At 40.7% G+C, this 18,747-nt stretch overlaps 1 protein-coding gene across 3 annotated transcripts in view; it reads left to right on the top strand.

Annotated features, from left to right (window-relative positions):
* The first annotated feature begins 8,654 nt into the window (after positions 1-8,654).
* Positions 8,655-18,747, top strand: part of CD58 (CD58 molecule) — a 150,916-nt gene continuing 140,823 nt past the window's right edge. For all 3 annotated transcript variants that reach the window (XM_056819253.1, XM_007485256.3, XM_007485254.3), the window contains exons 1-2: positions 8,655-8,874; positions 9,065-9,196. In XM_056819253.1, the coding sequence (XP_056675231.1) occupies positions 9,130-9,196 (67 nt within the window). In that variant the 5' untranslated portion in view covers positions 8,655-8,874; positions 9,065-9,129. The remainder of the gene's footprint in view (positions 8,875-9,064; positions 9,197-18,747) is intronic.

The following is an 18,747-nucleotide window of genomic DNA, read 5'->3' as shown; positions in this document are numbered from 1 at the left end:
AAAGCTGAATATAGGTTTATTTCTCGGGAATCCACATTTAAGCAACATACCCATTTTTCTTCTCATTTTCAGAAGTTGCTTGCTTTCAGGTTCAGGTTACAACATAGAGTTTAGAACCTAAGGCCTCTCACACTGGTCCTGGGATCCTTCGGTCTCAAAGAAGAATGCAAACAGGTTGGCATTGACCAGAACTTCAGGGTTCCAGGAACTGAGCAGTGAAGAGGCAGGTAGGTGGCTCAGTGGATAGAGAGCCAAACCTGGATACAAGAAGTCCTGGGTTCAAATGTGACCTCAGACCCTTCTTAGCTTTGTGACCCTGGGCAAGTCACTTCACTCCAACTGGCTAGCCCTTACTACTCTTTTGCCTTGGGATTGATAGTGTTCATTTGAAGGCATAAGGTAAGGGTTGTTTTGTTTTGAAAGAAGGAAGAGTAGTTACCCAGCACAGGATATTATGAAGTCAGTTGTGCAACTGTGGTAGGAAATGATCTGAGGTGGCGCGAGTTTCTGAATTAATATCTTTTAAAATGATGCATTTCTAGAGATGACAAAGTTCATCAGCAGCAGATGATGAGAATGCCCTGGCTGCCCTCAAGGAGGAATTCCCAAATGTCCACTATTAACTATGAGCAGGTCAAGCAGCTGCCACTTTCTGGCTCCATCTGTGGTCCTTCTAAGTTGTTGAAATAAACTATTAAAGGAAGAATGGCATCTGAGAGTTCCAAACACTGTTGTGACAGTTGCTCTAAGAATGGACCTTTTGTTTTTTAAGGAGAGAGAATTGGGCAATAATAATTGCATTTATAGTACCTACTATGCACCAGGCACTGTAGTAAGCACTTTTCGACAAATACCATATTTGATCCTCATAATAAGTGGGAGTTAGGTAGTGTGATCATCTCTGTTTTTCCAGATGAGGAATCTGAGCAGATTAAGTAACTTTACCCAGGGAAGTGAAGCTGGATTTGAACCCATCTTTTCCTAAATAAAGTCAGGAAGACGAATCTCCCCGAGACACTAGCTGTTTGATCCTGAGCAAGTTATTTAATCTTTTGGCCTCAGTTTCCTCATCTATAAAATAAACTCTAGAAGGAAATGGCAAACCATTCCATCATCTTTGTCAAGAAAACCCTAAATCAGGGGAGGGGGCAGCTGGGTAGCTCAGTGGATGGAGAGCCAGGCCTAGAGACGGGAGGTCCTGGGTTCAAATGTGACCTCAGACACTTCCCAGCTGTGTGACCCTGGGCAAGCCACTTAACCCCCATTGCCTAGCCCTTACCACTCTTCTGCCTTGGAGCCAATACACAGCAGTGATTCTAAGATGGAAGGTAAGAGTTTAAAAAAAAAAAAAGCAAACCCCAAATGGCATCAGGAAGAGCTAGACATAACTGAACAACTTCCTGATTGCTGGCCCAGTAGTTGATCACTGTGCTACCGATTGCCTCAAGTTGGGCTTAGAATTTATAATAGGAGAAAAAAATCTCAAATGTGTGATAGTGGGCAGTCCTTATCTGCTATTTAACAAAGGCCATAGACTTCTCAGGCACAAGTGTTTGTTAGGCAGCAAACACCAGTTACACTACCATATTTCATGCGGCATCCTATATATGGCAGCATCGAGATAGGGATGTGGAGGGAATATTGGACTTGGCCCTTTTGAAAACCCCAAGTCCAAGTTCTGCCTCAGGTATGTGCTAGATGGCCATGTAGCACACAACTCCTCTTGGCCTGTTTTCTTATCTGTAAAGTGAGAAAAAGTATCACCTCCTGGGGTGGCTGGGAGGGGTTGGTGCAGGTGGTATTGGGAGGCTCAGAAGAGATAAGTAGGTAAGGCTCTGTGGAAATCTTAAAGCATAATATAAATATTAACGTATTTTATTGCTGAGGATGCAAAGATGAAAACCAAGAAGGTCTTTACAATCTTAGTAGGAAGAGGAGATGAGAACAATCTGATGATGATGGTGGCCAACACGTCTATGAGGCTTACTGTGGGCTAGCCATGGTGCTAAGTAGTTATAACTATCTTATTTGATCCACAGAGCAACCAAGGGAGAAAGGTGAGGCAAACAGAAGTTAAGTAATTTGCTCAAGGTCTCACAGCTTGTAAATATCTGAGGTCAGATTTGAACTCAGGTCTTCCTGACTCCAGGTCTGGTGTTCTATTCACTGTGCGACCTAAGGCAGAGATTTCTTTCCTTTCTTAGGCCAAGCTTAGCACCCAATGATATTTATTAAATGAATTCAACCATACCTTCCTAACCTCCTTAGAGTTTCTCAGTATCTTTATTATTCTTCTAATTCCTTCGCTGATGCCTCAGAGCAGGAGATACATGTCTTTCCCAAGGCTAACCCTAGGTCTTTAAACCCATCCCTTATATTCTTAATTGACTCCATTCCCTCCCACCATTTTGCATCTTCACCCTCTCCTTCACTGGCTCCTTCCCCTCTTAACTGAGATGCTCAGGGTTGCCACCTGCATTGTTGGAGGACATGACCAAATTGATGACATCATGGATCCATCAGATAGTTGTAATCAAAAGAAAGTCTTATACTTCAGTCTTAAATATGAATCCCCAGAACTTTTAGTCATTGCTCTTCCTTCTTTCCATTGGTAGGGAAGCAGAATAAGCCTCATCTACCCTCCACATGACAACCCTCCCAATATTTGCAGAGGGTTCTTAAGTCTCCTCTAGATCTCTTTTTCTTCTCCAGGTCTCTTCTTTTTTCTTCTTCTCTAGATGTCTTCTTTTTCTTCTTCTCTCAATTTCCTCTTTTCTAGATCTCATCTTTCTTCTCTGGATCTCTTCTTTTTTCTTCTCTGGATCTCTTCTTTTTTCCCCTCCTCTAAATCTCTTCTTGAGAAAAACTATTCCTGGTTCTTTCAAGTTTTGTTTTGCTATGGCCCAGTCCCTATTACCTTTTGCCTATCTCTGGAAACATTTCAAATGATCCATATTCTTTCTAAACTATCAGACCAGAATTGAACCAGTACTCAAAATTGGCCTGATGAGAACATCAGGACTATCGCCTTCCTTGTTCTGGACATTGTTAACACAGCTTAAGACTGCATTAGTGGGGCAGCTAGGTGACTCTGGATAGAGGAGCCAAGACTGGAGATGGGAAGTCCTGGGTTTAAATGTGGCCGTCAGCACGTCCTAGCTGTGTGACCCTGGGCAAGTCACTCAACTCCAATTGGTTAGCCCTTACTGCTCTTCCACCTTAGAACTGATACTTCATATTGTTTATTAAAAAAAAAAAAGACTGCATTAGAGTTGGGTGGAGGGTTTTTATCTTTACTCTCATCTCACAGTATTTATTCATATTGATCTTTTACTCCACAAAGGCCCTTTAGACTTTTTTCATGCCAACGGTTTTCTAGTCATGACTTCCCCATCTTATACTTCCAAAGTGAGATCTTTCAACCCCAATATAGAGCTTGACATTTATCCTTAGTGAATCTCACTTTATCAGATTCAGCCCATCTTTGAGAACTTTGTGGATCCTGACTCTGGCCAAACTCACTGGTCTATGACTTCCAGAATCTCCTCTTTTCCGAAAATTGGCCCATTTGCCCCTCTCTGAAGTGCCTCTCCTTCTCCACACAGTCTTTAAAGTGGTTGTTGACAGTCTCAGCATTCGGTAACCTGGGTTGAAGTTCATCCAGGCTTAGTGCCTGAAATTCACTGAGGGGTAGCCAGGTGCTCAAGTGGCCTCTTTCATCTTGCATTTCAATTCCCTGGCATCCATTTGTGAATAAATGGGAAAAAAAAACAACCATGTATTCAGCACTTACTATGGACCATCCCCTTTGCCAGGAACATAAATAAGAGACAGTCCTTGCCCTCAAGGAACTTGGATTTTTTAAAAGGGAAACAACATATATAAGGGAGCCATGACCACTGAGGGCATTTTGTTCTGGGGAAGAAGAGAAGGAGTGTAAGGCTTCAGCAATGATCAGATGGCCTGGATGGATCACTGGATAGCACGGGATCCTGCAGCATGTTGTAGGCAAAAGTGGGTCTTGGGGTGAGAACTCCTAAGATGAGGGAACTCACTTTCCTAAAGCCTAAGGGTGAAAGGCCCTAGGTTGGAGGTCTCAGGTACCTTGGGGATGCAGCTGGTCCAGGTGGGAAGGACCAAATCAACAATAGACAGATGATGAGATGAGTAGGCTAGCCAGCTGGCATGGGAAAGAACCTAGCCATGAGAACTGAAAGATCATGGTGGAGAAAACAGAAACAAAAAGAGCTAAATGGGGGCAGCTAGGTAGTTCAGGCCTGGAGAGTGGAGGCCCTGGGTTCAAATGTGGCCTCAGACACTTCCTAGCTGGGTGACCCACACGGTGAGTTACCTAACCCTAATTATCTAGCTCTTACCACTCTTTTACTTTGGAACCAATACTTAGTATCGATTCTAAGACAGAAAGTAAGGGTTAAAAAAAATAGCTGAGTGGTCCACCTTCCCAGAAGTCCATTTTCATTGTACATTTAACATTCCCAGCAGTTACACTATTCAGGGGTTTGTTTGAGTCATGAACGTGCTAACTGTTCAGTTCTCAGTGTGAGCATTTATTTTCACTTTGGCAATGGGCAAAGTGGCCAGGCTCAGTTTATTGTTTTATTGTCTAAACTTAATAAAGTGATAAAGAAAATGTTAATGCAGATTAAACTTAAACATGTGTCCTGAGTACATTTTTTTTCTTCAGAAAGCCCTAAACATTTTCCAAGATACTCTTGTCCTATCCCTTCTGTGATCCTTCTTCTGTCACCATAATCTAAAAAGTCATTTTGATTGCTTAGGGAACCAAGCAATAGTCAGCCTTCTCTCCTTCTGAATTTTTGTGTCATGATTTCTCCCTTGCCCTATATTCTACAGTTTTCTTCTTCTCCATCTGTCTTCATAAAATCTAGATTTTTTGTTTGTTTTTTAATGAATATACCAACACCAGCATTTTCACCTCCCATTCTCCTCACTTCAAACTTCTATCTTTTCTCTCTCTCTCCCTTCCACCTTCAAAGAATGGGTTCTCCAAGCCAATGATTCTGCATCTCCCAGTAATTCCCTCTTTTATTTTCAGTCTTTCTCCCTCTACTAGTTCCTTTCCGTTTGCCTACAATATGAAAAATTAGGTTTTTTTTTTAAAAGAAAAGACAACTCAATCCTTCACTTGATCCTGTCTTTATTAAGATACCAAAGACATTGTCTCTTTCCTCAAAATGCTTTCCTCAATCTCTTGCTTTTGGGATTCTGTTTTTACCACTCTACTCAATTGTTCTTTCCCAAGTGGCCAGTGATTTCTTAATTGTCATGCCAAATAACCTTATTTTATTTTTTCAAACTCTTACTTTCTGTCTTAGTAACATCTCTAAGACAGAAGAATAAGGGCTAGAAAAAGTCGTGACCTCCCCAGGGTCAAACAAGTAGGAAGTATGTGAGGTCAGATTTGAACCCAGGTTCTTATGACTCCAGGCCTTGCTCACTATCCACTGTGCCACATAGCTGCCCCAACAGCCTTTTTCACAAAGGAATCCCCCTTGACCTATCTGCAGCATCTGATATTGTTGATCCTTCACTGACTATCTTTTTTCCCTCATCCTCTGTGACACTTGGATCTGACTCTCCTACCATTCTATTTCTGCTGTCATTTTCCAACTCTGCCCTCTAAGTAGAGTTACTTCCCAAAGCTCTATCTTCAGCCCTCTCTTCCTTTTTAATTTCTTTACTTTCCCTCCCTGGTTTCACCCATTCCCTTTATTTTAATTGTGCCCGGAGCACAGCTGACTCCCAGTCTATGTCTCTAGTCTTGATTCCTCCCTCAGCTCCAGCTCTGCTACTCCAGCTGCCTTCTGGGCATCATTTACATGTATCCTTGACATCTCAAATTTTTTCTTCAGACTTCATCTCAGGTACCACTTTATGATTTGAAGAAAGGGCACCACTTTCCTGATGCCTCTTCCCCACTTTAATTAAAAGTGATATCTTCCTCCCTCAGCTATTTTTAATATGTAGAAAGCTATCTACATCTTTTCTTTGTCATTCACCCATTCATTCAGGAAACATTTATTAAGCACCTACTATTTACAGGCACTGTACTCAGCATCCAAGCTAGAAAGACAAAAATCTGAAATGGTCTCTGCTTAAAGTTGGCAAAAAACATGTACACATATTTAAGGAAATACAAAACATGTAACAAGTAAGATAATTTGAAGGAGCAGCTAGGAAGGCTCAGAGAGGATAGAAAGCCAGGCATGGAGACAGGAGGTCCTGGGTTCAAACGGCCTAAAACATTTTCTAGATGTGGGTAAGTCACTTAGCTCTAGCCCTTGCCATTCTTCTGCCTTGGAACTGGTAATTAGTATTTATTCTAAGACAGAATGTTACCATTTTATTTTTCAAAAAAAGGTAAATAAAAGATACTAGAAAAAATTCTTTCATTTCCTTTTCTCTCATCCTGTTCTAATCTAGCTTCTGATGTCACCACTTAACTGAAGTATCTTTACAAGATTATTAAGAATCTTTTAATTTCTAAATTGGGGCAGTGAGAAAAGATCCTGTGTAGGACACAACACTTGATCTTAGCCTAGACTGAAGCTGGATATTCTAAGAGACTGAGGAGAAAAGGGAACGCAGTCCAGGCATGGGGAAGATGAACAGGCAGCATGTAAAGAGGCACAGAGGAAAAGCATGGAATGGAATGTAAGCCAGTTTGGCTAGAAAGTAAAGTATGTGGGTGAGCTATAATGTGATATTGGTCTAGTAATATGATTTGGGCTTTAAAAGGCCTTAGAGAAGTCTCTCTTTCACCTGGAAGACAAAAAGGAACCATGGAGGTTTCTGATGCAGAGAATGAGGTGAAGTAGTTAGAGCTGTGCTTTAGGAATATCCATTTGGCAGGTGTGTGGAGGATATATTGGAAATGAGAAAGAACAAAAGCAGACAGATCTATTAGGAGGTTACTGTGGCATTCTGTCAAGAGATGACAAGGGGCTGCTCTATGGGATGGTAGTCCTGGGAGTGGAGAAAACCCAGGAGAGTGAGATGTGGAGATGGAATGCACAAAACTTGATAACTGATTAGCTATAGGAAATGAGGGAGAGTGAAGAGTTAAGGATGATGGAGAGTGTGAATCTCCACCAGGATTAGTGAAGTGGGACAACATGGAAAATGATATAGCAGAGGGGACTAGGAAGACAGTCTAGTCAGGCAGCTAGGAGAACAGGTAGAAGATATGTCATGGAAACACAGGGGAAACCAGAGACTTTACAGAGGGAAAGGGTGGTCAAACACTGTAAAGAAATGAAGGATAAAGATTGGGAAAAGGCTACCTGATTTTATTAAATAAATATAGGTTCTTTTCTTTTTTCCCTGATCACCTTGAGAAATAAACTAGATAATGGTATTGCTGGGTCAAATAGTATACACAGGGAGCAGCTAGGTGGCTCAGTGAATTGAGAGCCCAGATATCCTGGGTTCAAAAGTGGCTTAGCTTGTGATCCTGGGCAAATCACTTCACTCCCATTACCTAGGTCTTACTACTCTTCTGTCAGTATCAGTTCTAAGACAGAAGAGTGGCAAGAGCTAGGCAATTGGGGAATAAATGACTTGCACAGGGTCACACAGCTAGGAAGTATCTAAGGGCAGATTTGAAACCAGGTCCCCACAATTCCAGGTCTGGCACACTACCTACTCTGCTACCTAGTTGCCCCTTATTTAGAAATTAAGAGATTTTTAGTGATCTGATCGTGCAAAGATGTTTCAGTTGACTGATGACATCAGAAGCTAGATTAGAATAGGATGAGAAATTGAATAAGAATAAAGGAAGTGGATGTATTTTTTTTCCTAGTAGTTTGACATCAAAAGGGAGGAGAGTTATAAAATAATCACTTGAAGGGACAAAAACTGAAGTGAAAATTCTTTAGGGATGGAGTCAAGTCAAGAAGCATTTAGATGTCTGCTATACTAAGTACTTGGAATCAAAAGAAAGACCTGGATAGGGCAGCCAAGGGTCTAGTGTATTTGGGAATGGCGGAAGGGGGGGGGGCGGGGGGGGGGCAGATGCTACATTTCAAAAGACCAGAGACAGAAGAAAAGAATGGAAGAAATTCAATGGAAGTTCAATGTAAAATTCTTCCAATGGGCGCAATAACAGCGTAGTCAAAACCGGGTGAGGTTTTGGCAGGGGCGGGACTTATATAGATGGATGAGCGAGCTGAGGTGGATAGGAGTTTGCCTGGGCAGTAGGGATCCTGTATGGCCAAAATTGGGAGTTCAGGCTTGCAGGGACTTTTGACTGGGGTTCCCACCCACAAGGGCCCTGAGAAGGCAGAGAATGGGTTAGAGGAAAATGATGAAACAGTGAAGGGCTAATTTCGAGAAGTGTCTAGAGACTGAACACTCCCCCCCCCCCCCCCCCCTGGAAACTATGAGAAAAAGAAATACTGCAGGGGTTAATTAGGGCGAGGTTTCAGCTAACTGGCTGAATTTGAGCACTTTCCCTGCTGATAAAAGTTGCACCTCTCCTACCTAGTACCTCTCACTTTAGCCGCGATATTAATTAAGAAACGCTGGGCCAGTCTTATCCAGCGGGTCTCCCGCCCATAAGCCTGTCCTTGACTTTGACGTCGCATGCCCCGCCCACGTCCCAGTACCACCTCTCCTGAGCAAGCTTAGACACTAACACTGGGTTGGTTTCGAAGGCCTCCAGTTTGGACTTCGGTAGCGCTAGGTGCCCATCCCAACTGAAGGTTCTATTTTCACTCGGGGTGGGCTCTCAAAACGAGTTCGCGGAAACCCCGAACTAGTCAGACCTATTTTTAACCTCTGACCACTCTCGGGACAAACGGAGAGGAGCCGATTAGATTCTGCGCCTCTTTAGTAAGTTCTAATGGAAGGGAGGGCGTGGGGAGGGAAGTAGGCGAACCCTTCACTTGAGGAAGAAAGAGAACTTGGAGCTTCGTCTGTGGGTTGGGGTGAAAGAGGAAGGAAGACGAAAGGAGCACCCTGGGACAGGCCCTTAAAGGCGGCGAAAGCGGGGAGTTTTGACTTCCTTTTCGCTACTTTGCAGGTTCTTAAATTGCCCCTCTCAGAGCGCCCATTGCAGCCTCTTCTCGTCGTAGACCCGGTGGCCACATGGCGACAGAACTTTGTTGGACGAGTTTCCAACTGAGATTCGCTCTGGTGCTATTCATCCTTTTGGGTAAGCCGGAGGTCTGGCCTTGTTTTTCGGGCGGCCAGAGGCCGAAGGGGCTGACTGCTTTACAGCACGCGTTTGGGAACGTAGATCCACTCCTGGTCCTAGGGCCGGGACCAAACGCGGTGAGGGGTGGGGGGGAGAGGGGAGGCGGATGCTGTCGGGGCGTGGCGAGGAGCCCCTCAGCTATAAGCTTTGGAGTTAAAGTGAAGGGTTAGCGAAGTTCGCAACAAGTAGAGATGGAGCCAGCGTGCTGCTGACCAAGGATCTCTGGAAAATCATAAGGCCAGAACAAAGTTGGGGTAAATCCTAAGAAAAGTCAAATCGGTGGTTTGCTCTCCCTGCCTCCTAGTTAGTTACTCACTCTCTGCTCCTCAAGGCTTTCTCGGCCTCCTCCAAAAAACCCCTTAGCGCAAAGATGACCACCCCAGACCCCCCCTCCCCCTTCTCTCCGGTCCCAGCTTCCTTCCCTGCAACCAGAGCTTTTCTCTAAAGTTAGGAAACCATGGGGAGAAATCTCTGGCCATTTGACTTTGACCAATCAGCTGAAAGGGCAATTTGGGGACCTGGCCGGGTGGGTCGGAGGCTGTCAAAAGCTGGGAGGGCTTTATTCTCTCTCTCACACTTTCACCACTTTCTTGTTTTCAAAAGTAGACCTAGTTTTCAGAAAGCTTTAGGCAATCTTTCATTTCCGACCTTGTTCAGGTGCAGCCTACAGCCCATTGTCAAATGGAGATGCTACTTTTTAGGACGAGATAAGGAAAACTAAAAGACAGGAGAGGGGCCTGAAGCTTACCTTTTATAATCCCCCCCCCCCCAGGCTTTCAGATCAGTAGAATTTCTTAGGTAGGGTTAAACTTCCTTGCCCTGCGCCCCTCCCTCTTCCCCCCCTCCATCGTTTCGTTTGATTTTCTAGTTTGGGAACTCACAAACAATCCCTTGTTATGAAACAAATGTGTATTGCTTTCCAATAGTCACTTCACCTTCAGTTTCTCCTGCCAGCTTAATCTTCATAAAACATGGCATTTTCCTGCTAGAAAGTCTTCTATAGCTACCCACTACCAGCAGGAGGGGAAAAATAAAAAGCTAACATTTATATATGTGCCAGACACTTAGATCAGCCCTTTAAAATTATTATCTCATTTGATGTTCCCAACAACTTTCGGAGGTAAGTATTGTTATCCCTATTTTACAGAGGAAGAAACTGAGGAAAATAGAGGTTAAGTAACCTGCCTATGGTTACATGGCTAGTATGTATCTGAATCTGGTTTGGAACTCAGGGTTTTGAAACTCATGTTTCTCCTAGAAAAAGATCCATCTTAAAGACCACCTTATCTTCTCTATAGCAACTACCCCTATACTTTCTACAGAGTAAAATTTAAGAGCCTGAGTTTTCAAGGTAGAGGAGGATTTTAGACTTGCTGAAGGGTACATAACTAATAGGGGCCCAAAGCCCTTAATTCAAATTGTGCTTCTGTCAGTTACTATCTCTGTGACCTTGGAAAAGAAATTTAATCTCTCTAGGCCAGTTTCTTTCTTAGTAAAATGAAAAGATGTGGCTTCTGAAGCTCCTTTTAATTCTCAATCTATGGCTCTGTGATCTATGATCCCATTGGCTGAGATGGAATTCAAGGTTTCCAGACTCAGTGTACAGAGCTGTTATCACTGTACAACTTTCCAGAGAGGGGCAGGTGAAGTAAAGGAGCTATAAAGTCCCTTTCATCTTTGACACTTTCTGAAGAAGAAATTCACCCCTACCTTAAGATGAAGAAATAAAAAACAGCAAAGTAGATTGATTGCTAAAACTTAAGTTAATATTTTTCTCCCGGGTAACCTAAGGTTCCCAACAAACAACAATTGTATTCTTTGGAGCCACAGAAAACAAAAGTGTTCTCTTTCCTACAACCTTTCACATATTTGAAGACAGATCATTTCCCCATTGGCTTTACCAAGGGAATATTCTTACTTCCTTTCATGATTTTTTGTGTGGTAGGCTTTCATCATCATTCTGATTGTCATTTTCTGAACATTGCCTCAGTGCCTTTTGTATGTGACACCCAAAATAGAAGATGATTCTTCAGATGTAGGAAGACTAACCCTGAGTACAGTGGAGTGACTGTTGAAATGAAAACATTATACATCTATTAATCTGGTCCAAGATGGCATGAATTTATTATTTCTTTGCTTTTTAGTGGATTCACTATATGTAATATTGGTTACTGATGAGTTTTCTTTTCCTTCTTTAGAAAAAAAATTATATATATATATATATATATATATATGGATACATTTGGTTTTTTTCAGTCATTTACAACTCTTTAAAATCCTATTTGAGGTTTTCTTGGTAAAGATACTGGAGTGGTTTATCATTTTCTTCTCATTTGACAGATGAGAAGCAGAGGCAAGCAGGGTCATGGAGCCAGTAAGTGTCTGAGGCCAGATTTGAATTCAGATAGATGTTTGACTCCAGGCCCAACAATCTATCCACTGTACCACCACTGCCCCTTCAGATTCTTTTCAAATGAACTTCCCTTAAACCAAGTATTTCTCATCATGTGTGGGTTTTCCAAAAATTCATTCAAATGGCACTAAAATTTCTATTAAATTTCATGTTGTTCATCTCTTGAAATATGGCAATAAACATAATGGACAAAATGCTGGACTTGAAGTCAAGAACATCTGGGTTTGAGTTCTGCCCCTGGATACTTACTAGCTGTGTAACCTTGTGGAAGTCACTCAACCTTTCAGTTCTTCAGTTTCCTCATCTATAAAATGAGGGAGTTGGATTTAATAAACTTTCTAAAGTCCCTTCTAGCTATATCAGTCAATCAACCAACAAGTATTTATTAATCACATACTATGCCTATATCCTCATCTAAGTAAATGATAGTAAGTATTAAGCAGGAGTAGGCATGTAGCTTTGAAATACTCCATTGGGATATTCATTTCTTAGCCCTTTAAGCCACATTCTTCAGGTAGATGTTTTTTATTAGCTCTGAATCCTACAAACAAACTACTATGACTAGACCCACATTTTTATGTCTCCAGGCATATCATAAGTGTCAGGTCCTTGGGTAGAATTTTCCTGGAAAAGGTATTCTAATGAGAACTATCAATTTTGACAGTCACTCTAAGTAGATTTGTGGAGCATTCATGATCTCTCGACAGTTTTTTTGTGTTGTTTATTTATTTTGAGGAATAGATTCAGGGATGGCTGTATTATTGTCCTGTTTTTCTTTTTGAGAACTTTCCTTATGCAATCTTCCTGCTTTTTTGGACCGTAGAATAAAGGTAACAAAAGGGGAAACCTAGGTTGCCCAGTGGATAGAGAGCCAAAGCTAGAGGAGGGAGGTCCAGAGTTCAAATCTCATCTCAGTCACTTCCTAGCTGTGTGATACTGGGCAAGTCATTTGCCCCCAATTTCCTAACCCTTACAGCTCTTCTGTCTTGGAACCAATATATAATAAGGGTTTTAAAGGTAACAAAAACTTCACCCAGAAGCCTTGGGGAGATGCTTGGATAGTCTGGTAAGACTTTGGGAGAACTAGCTGCTTCAGCAGCCTACCCAAGATGTAAGCTAGTCACTTTTGTCTCTTGAAAGGGATTAATATTGCCTTAGCCTTTTCCTTCTGGTGAACATCATAAAGGACATTTCTTCCCACTAAAGGAAAAAATGGACCAATAAAAAATATCCACAGTGGGACTATTGCCCACTTTTTTAACTTATACTTTTAAATCAAGTGCTCTTGTCCTCATCAACCCCATTAGCAATCTGGGGAAACCTATTTTACCAGAATGTCGTTCAGTTGTTCTCAGTTGTGATTGAATCTTCATGACACCATTATGGGGTTTTCTTGGCCAAGATAGTAGAGTGGTTTGCCATTTCCTTCTTATTTGACAGATGGAGACACTGAAGCAAACAGGGAGAAGTGACTTGTCCAGTGTCTCAGGCCAGATTTGAACTCTGAAAGATGAGTTCTCTTGACTCCAGATTCTATGAATTGTGCCACCTAGTTGCTCCAACCTTCTTTACCAGAATAATTATTTTAAATGCATTTAAAAAATCCAGCATTTCAAAAGAAATCAATGTCATTTATTTATTTATTTATTTTAATAGAATTTCTTTATGTGTCTCAGTCCCTTCCTTCTCTCCCTGCATCATAGAGAGCACAATCCAGGAGACAGATATGTGTGTGTGTGTGTAATGTCCTTCATGTTTCCATTTTTCAATTCATTATCTAGAGATGACATTCACAAGTTAATCTTCAAGTATTTAATCTGTAGCTATAAGTAATGTTCTCATGTTACTGTTCATAATCCTATGGAGTTCTTCCCTATTTAAAAAAAATTAACCTGTTCATGGTTTCTGTATATCCCAACACAATCATATACCATAATTTGTTTAGTCATTTCCCAATTGATGGGCACCCCTCCCCCAATTTCCATCACTTTGCCACTCCAAAGAGAGCTGCTATAAATATTTTGGAGCATATAAGTTCTTTTCCTTTTGCCCTGATCTACTTGGGAAACAGATCCAGCAACAGTATTGCTACTGAGTTTTATAACTCTGAATATAATTCCAAATGATTCCTCAAAATGGTTGAATCAGTTCACATTTCTGCCAACAGTGTATTAGTGTCCCCATTTTTCTATATCCCCTCCAACATATTGTCATTCTGCCCTTTTGTCATTGTAGCCAATCTGATGACTGTGAGAAGCTATCTCCAAATTCTTTCCACTGTCCTCAGGATCTCTCAGTTTCAGTTTAGAACCTCTCCAGAGAGGAGGGCTTTTGGACTCCATTTTTTAAAACATTACTTTCTGTCTTAGTAACATCTCTATGACAGAAGGGTAAAGACTAGTAAATGGTGTTAAGTGACTTGCCCAAGGTCATACAGCTAGGAAGTATCTGGGGCCTGACTCCAGTCCTGGCACTTTATCCACTTTGCCACCTGGATGATCTATGGTCTTTGGACTCTTAATGAGACCCTAGAAGAATCAGATAGGGTTAACCTAAGTATGGCAAAAAGGAGAGGAGGAAGTATGAACAAGGGAAAGGGTCGTGTTTCTATAAATGTATTAAAGCATCTTCCTGAATAGCTGGCCAAAAGTCCTTCTAAGGATGGTTCAGTAACTCTTTGTTCTCTGGAGATCATGTTGACAGACAACTTTCATTTGGATTTAGAAGTAGTAGTATGTGGTTGGAAAGTGTAGGTATGAGACTGTGGTAGCAGGCAGGCAGGGCAGGGCTGACCTAATTATTATTTTTGTGTTGCCTTTTAAGGACTTTGCAAATCACAGGAAGAATTCACAATAATTGCTTATAAACTCTGTTGGAGGTATTTCTCCCATCAAATCAATTCAGCCTAAAAAGCATTTATTTAGTACCTTCTGTTTACTATTACCTAGTCCTAATGGACCATACTAAGGTCTGACCCAAAGGGAAAAGGGAATAAACACCTACTATATGTCAAGTACTGTTGCTAAGCCCATCACAAATGTCCCACTTAATTTTCACAACAACCCTGGAGGTAGATACTCCTATTCTTAAAGAGCTATAAACACTTTACTATAAAAATACCTAAAACTTTATAAACAAACATTTTGTAAATAGAGTCTATCATACAATAAAAGAATCAACACAATTATTTACATGCAATACTGACAAATTTGGCACCTTTAAAAAAAGAAATGTACAAAATTCTTCTGTTTAAAAAGAAATTTAAAATAATAAAAGTCAGAGCATTACCATCATCTTCTTTTCAAATACCTCCCAAGCACAGAGTTAGAAGAGAGTTCCAATCTGTCTCTGGTGTGTGTGTGTGTGTGTGTGTGTGTGTGTGTGTGTGTGTGTGTGTGTGTGTGTCTGTCTGTCTGTCTGTCTGTCTGTCTGTCTGTCTGTCTGTCTCTGTCTCTCTCCAAGCACCTCATTACAAGTTTTAGTAACTTTTAATGTGCTTCCATATGTTTGTGGTAAAACTACCTGAACAATGTCAAGAATAAAGTCAAATGCTAGAGTAATGTTAGCTATTATTATTAACACAGGCCGACTGGATTGACTCTTCTCTCCCTTGTAGCCTGACACAGAGCTTTAGGTCAAATAAAATCCCCAAGTCTTTTTCACATGAATTGCTTTTGAACCAGCACTTTCCTATTTGTAACTGATGCAATTTCTTTTCTTTTTCATTCTTTCTTTTTCTTAAACATAAACATAAAATTTTAAACAGAATTTAAACATAAGCATAAACAAAACAAAACAATTAAACAAAATTTAAATACAAACAAAAATAAACAAAATTTAAACATAAATTTAAGCATAATATAAACATTGTAAAAAATTATAATGGTGAGCTAAACAAAATAGATAGAAAAACTGTTCCAATATAGGTTCAAAACTATTCAGATACTTTCGGATACTTTCGGATAGAGGTAATCAAAAGTATCTTCAGTGATGAAGTGAAGCTCAAATGTGAACTTCCCTTCAGGGCCAGTTACGAGGATGGTAAAGAGACACTTATAAATATAAAAGATTTATTGAAATATATAAGGATAAAGAAGGATTTCAATTCTAAGGGATTCTAAATCCATCCAAATAAACTCCCAGGTTCCACAAGGAACTGCTTCTCCTGTGTTTCACAGGCTACAATACTCCTCCCTGATCTGACTAACCCAAATTTATACTATCTAAATAAAAACTACCACTATTATCCTTATAAATCTTAACGTCTCCCTCAAATTATAAAATAGCAAAGGCTAGCTAGTTGAGTCTCAACAAGAATCAAGTTAGGACTCTGAGTCTTAAGAGACTCAGAGTCCAAACCAAAGACCAGGTTTTTCTTTGGTCTTCTCAGAATTTAATCAATCTATATAAACCACAATAGATATTCAATAGGGTTTCCCAAGTTGGGAAAGGAAAACACTGAACTCCTTCAGATCTTTCCCTCAAACAGAGAGAGAGGTAAAGACGTTACTTCCTTCAGCTCTGAGAGAGAGTCTCCAAGAGAGTGTGTCTGCCAGAGAGAGTAACTGACACAGAAAAACAATCCATATGCCCTACTACTACTAATAATACAAAACAACTTAGTGATAATATTAAAAAAGAAAATTAGGTTAGTTGGAAGTGCCTGGGAAGTTCCAGCTGAACCTTTTCTAATTCCTCATGAGCCTGCTCCTTAATCAGTTCTAGACTTTTGCCAGACATCAACCTTGCCATTCTGTGGTTTCCCTTTTTAGATCCTTCCTTACTCAAATAAAATCTAACCTTCATACTCAGACTGACAGTGAAGTTGCAAGTTCCATGTCCTAAAGAAAGGCATCTAGTCCTAGCTATGTCATAATGCACTGAACAAGATAAAAATGGATTGTTGGCAACTTGTCAAGATTATAGTGAAACCATCAGTTGTTTCGGGGAGTTCCTTGATTGGCACATGGCAGACAAAACTAGAAACTGCTTCAAAGGGGGAGTCTGAAAGAATGTGAAAACTCATATTTACATGAACTTCATTTACAAAGGGCTGCCCTAACTATGTTCTTTCTTTTTGGTCTGAAATTATTTTTCCATTAATTTAGGGAACTCCCCATGAGGAAATTCCCTTTACCCATGCAGATTAGTTACTGTTTTGCAAATGATTGTTTTGGGGTCTGTAGACAGTTGAAAAGGGTACCAGTCATCACAATGTGCTTCCAATCCATTTTACTACTGTATATCTTGAATACAAATAGCTTTAAAAAATCTATTTGGCAGTTGGGGACTGTTTTGGAACCTGAAGAAGGATCCAAATCACAACTGTGTCCAGTTTGGAAAGGGAGAAAAGCATGTGGGGTGCAGTTCCTCCAACTCACCCTTTGTCTGGGTCCCCCAAAAGGGTAACTGCTATCTTAGTTTCTATTGGTAACTGTGGATCTGTGTTTCAAATACCCTATATAGCTCACAAGCCCCCACCAGTGTTTTTCCCAAGAAAGATTAGCCACTAGATATAGTTGGGTCTGAATAAAAGTATTTTCTTGGGAGTAATACAAAAAAATTTCCCATAAATTAAGTTATAATATATGTGTAACCCAGTGAAATTGCTTGTCAACTCTGGGAGACAATAAGAATCGTAGAACCATGGGAAAAAATGTAAAAATAATCTCAAACCCTCCTCTCAGAAAAAAAATTCCTCCCATAAACCTGTGCCACATTCTCCCATAAGTATAGCATATGTAGGAAAAGTGAGTCCAAACCCAAAGTACAAGAGGAAATAGATATGGCAAAGGAGACTCACAATCCTTTCTGCTACAGGACCTCAGATGTTCTTTCTCTCTTTATACAACTGCTCATGGCTTTATACATCTCACACAGCTCTCCTTGGGTACAGCTTCTCTGATAGGATCCTCAGATAGTCTCACCAGGTCATCTCTCCATAGCTTGACTCTTAATTGTTAGAAGTCTTGTTCCTTGAAGTGGCTTCCTGTTGCCAATGACTATCTGGAATATACAGTCTCTGTTCCTTGCTGGATGCAGCATCTGCTACTGGTTGAGTAGTTCTCCTTCAAAGCTCTTTTGCAGCTAAGTGGTGCAGTGGATAGAGATCTGGATGGAAGTGGAGGGAAGACACATCTTCCTGAATTCAAATCCAGTATCAGACACTAGTTATGGGACCCTGGAGGAGTCATGTAGTCTCTGTTTAACTCCATTTCCTCATCTGTAAAAATGGCAATCATAGCAGCCACCTTTTAGGGTTGTTGTGGGGATCAAATATGATCATATTTATTGTCTTTTATAAATTTTATATAACAGGCACTATATAAATGTTAGCTCTAATGATGATGATGATGATGATGATGATGATGACAATGGCTAATGGGTGGGGGTAGGGGAGGGAGAAAATTCCCCTCCCTGAGTTCATAGTTGGTTCTGCTTTCAATGGTTATAGCTCAACTCGGTCAAAAATGTCCAAAGGCTTAGCTATTTAAAGCCCTAAGAGACATACCTTGCACATAGTAGGCTTAAAAAACCCAACCCTTACTTTCTGTCTTAGAATTGATACTAAGTCTGGATTCCAAGGCAGAACAGTAAGGATAAGGCAACTGGGGTTAAGTAATTTGTCCAGGATCACACAGCTAGGTAATATCTAAAGTCAAATTTGAACCCAGGGCCTCCTGTCTCCAAGCCTGGCTCTCTATCCACTGAGCTACATAGCTACCCCCTCCCCCAAATACTCGTCTTGTTATATAAATGTTTGTTGGATTAGGTTATATTGGATTCTGCTTGCAAAAGTTGAAAAAGAAATGTCTCCCTAGAATTTCCTATTCTTGTATGAGCCAAGAATAATTAAAATGTAAATGTGGATTTTGAGAATGCTAATTGTTTTGCCATTCTAAGTAGGAAAACCCAGTTGCCAAAGAACAAGCTCAAGGGCACTGATGAAGACTCAAAGGGAGGTATTTGAGAGAAAAGATGAAAAAAAAAAGATGTAAAGGCTAGATAGTCATTGGTTTAGAGAATTCAAACTTAATCCTATAAGCATTTATTGATCTCTGTTTCTTACGAAGCACTGAGGTTTTAACAACTACAA

This window comes from Monodelphis domestica, chromosome 2 (assembly GCF_027887165.1).
Source record: "Monodelphis domestica isolate mMonDom1 chromosome 2, mMonDom1.pri, whole genome shotgun sequence".
Taxonomy (NCBI): domain Eukaryota; kingdom Metazoa; phylum Chordata; class Mammalia; order Didelphimorphia; family Didelphidae; genus Monodelphis; species Monodelphis domestica.
The sequence above is the reverse complement of the archived record's forward strand: the minus strand, read 5'-3'. Positions and strand labels throughout refer to the sequence as shown.